We start from the raw sequence: 2,500 nt of genomic DNA on the forward strand, positions 1-2,500 counted from the left end.
ATAGATAAAAAAATGCTAAAGGTTACTGGAAGAAATATCGCAACTACTTCACCTTTTCGTTTAAAACGCTTACTCACATTTTATAAGTACATTCACTCTTTAGATGATGACAAGAAATAAAAAATTATATGAAAAAAATTACAGTATAACTGAAGAGGGTAAGGCGGCCATAAGCAAGTTATTGGCGTGACAGAGTATTAATTATGAATATAAATACATAAATGAATTAATGACAAATCAAAGAAAATCTCAAAGGATGTAGATCTCTATCTCAATTTCAATTTAGGAGATTATAAGCAAATTACCGGCGTGACAGACCGTAAATTATGAATAGAAACACATAAATGAATTAATAACAAATCAAAGAAAAGTTCAAGGAATATAAATTTCAATTATTCCGCTGCTGACGTATTCATATATGAAAAGTTCGTGAGGTCCTGCTTGGCATTCTAACCTTAATTACTATGGTCACTGCTAACAATATAAAACTTCTAGTTCCCCAGGTTCCGAATCTTTTTTCATGATTTCAAGATTTATTTCATTTCATCTAGAAATGTTTTGAAGGCGTCAAATATCAGACTGTATATCGGTTTGAGCAATTTTTGTATCAAGGATAACAAAATGACTTCAACCAATCAGTGACGAGGAAGGGGACACTGTGTAATAAATATGTTGACAAAAATGTACTATGAAAAAAGGAAATTATGAAGAATTGGAAATCCAAATATTTCAATTGGATTATCTGGCCATATTAGTAAAAGGCGTCTATGTCAGTTTATAGTAGACAACTATGTTGGTGATATGGTTATCCAATATATGTTTGATTTCTCTTTGGGGTTCTAGTTAGACACACCGTCCAGAAAGAGTGGAACTCCCGAAGGATCAGTACAGTTTCGAGTAAAGGTTTGACCTACGCTATGGTTCTCACAACATTAATATGATTTTTTTTCTTTTTCTTTTTTGTCGCGCGAGTGACATATTTTCCTATATATAGCTTACAATTAGGTAGGCTTCTCGAATAGATAAAAACAATTGTCAGATTACGAATTTTAATTTTACATCGTGAAAAGCTCCCAGTGGGTCAAAGCTTTGGTTCGTGATTGTACATATAGGCATTTTTTAGGTTTGTTTATGCTTGTATTAAGGTAATTACTTCCTGTAGGAGACGGTTCAGGCCACAACAAGGATATAAAGTCTTGAATCCAGAGCTGAAATCACATCCATATCTACCAAATGCAAAAATAAAATTTAGCAAAACAAATTTGACTTTATTTTTTCGAAGGACCACCATCACCTAACATACACCGATAACTCTCTTTCGATTAACCTCTTAGATGAGGCTGATCATTATATATATATATATATGTATATATATATATATATATATATATATATATATATATATATATATATATATATATATATATTCTGGCTGGATGCATGTAACTTCAGCCCTCTGAAGGTAACACCATGTTGTACTGAGTCCAAAGTGCGCCATTTTGATTTCAATTCTTTCTGAAAGAATTGACCGATTTTTCATCCCCTCACATGTGTTTCCAGGGCGAAAACAATAAATGGTTGAAGACTAGTCTGTGTGGTGCTTCTTCGTACCACGACAGCAGCGTCGAAGGCAGCACCTCAACAGGGCGAAGGGAATGAAGACCACAAGACAGATGGCCAGAAACAAAGCGAGCCAGACATCGAAGTTATACAGGATGAACCTGAAGAAGAAACAGAATGTATTGACAGTTTTCTTTCATATCCTCCCCTCTCTCTCCCTCCCCCTCTCTCTCGCTTTATTATCCTCGTTCAATGGTTATATATGAGCTTAGGTATGCTACGGTTACGAAGTCTGCTCTAGCTTATGGTAATTGTATTATTCTTTAATTATGGTAATTATATTATTATGGTAATTGTATTCTTATGGTGATTGTATTCTTATGGTAATTGTATTCTTATGGTAATTGTATTCTTATGGTAATTGTATTCTTATGGTAATTGCATTCTTATGGTAATTGTATTCTTATGGTAATTTATTCTTATGGTAATTGTATTCTTATGGTAATTGTATTCTTATGGTAATTGTATTCTTCTTTAATTGATAACTACTGTAATGGTGGCACTAGGGCTTTTGTGACTCAGAGACGAGTGGAATATGACTTTTACCTCTGTCTGTACTTACCAGCTCATATCTACGGCAGGGCAGCGGAGGTGGTCCGCCCCGCCGTGACGAATAACATATTCGGTCCAGTAGACAACGGTCTCCTCCGACGTCATCGGCTGGTCCCTCACGATTGCGCTCTTCTTCCGCACATTTTCATGAAGCCTTGGGAAAAGACAGAATAATCTCTACCGACTTTGAAGTTGAATCTACATCCTCATAGCTTGAAGCCATTATTATTATCTTCCTTTCAAGTTAGTATTTAGTGTAGAAGTATTTCAAAATTTTATGTCTTTCCAACGCACTTAAGGATGGACTATGAGAAGAAACTTATGCTGA

At 34.8% G+C, this 2,500-nt stretch overlaps 1 protein-coding gene across 3 annotated transcripts in view; it reads right to left on the reverse strand.

Moving 5' to 3' along the window:
* Positions 1–1,047: 1,047 nt before the first annotated feature.
* LOC143035801 (UDP-glucosyltransferase 2-like) overlaps positions 1,048–2,500 on the reverse strand; it is an 18,083-nt gene continuing 16,630 nt past the window's right edge. Inside the window, exons 9-10 of one of the 3 annotated variants that reach the window (XM_076202774.1) lie at positions 2,183–2,326; positions 1,048–1,721 (exon numbers count right to left, since the gene is read on the reverse strand). In XM_076202774.1, coding sequence (XP_076058889.1) covers positions 1,586–1,721; positions 2,183–2,326 — 280 coding nt within the window. In that variant the 3' untranslated portion in view covers positions 1,048–1,585. The remainder of the gene's footprint in view (positions 1,722–2,182; positions 2,327–2,500) is intronic. The other 2 variants (XM_076202773.1, XM_076202772.1) reach the window with 2 other exon arrangements.

Source organism: Oratosquilla oratoria, chromosome 19, assembly GCF_046742065.1.
Source record: "Oratosquilla oratoria isolate Oo_2021 chromosome 19, ASM4674206v1, whole genome shotgun sequence".
Lineage (NCBI taxonomy): Eukaryota > Metazoa > Arthropoda > Malacostraca > Stomatopoda > Squillidae > Oratosquilla > Oratosquilla oratoria.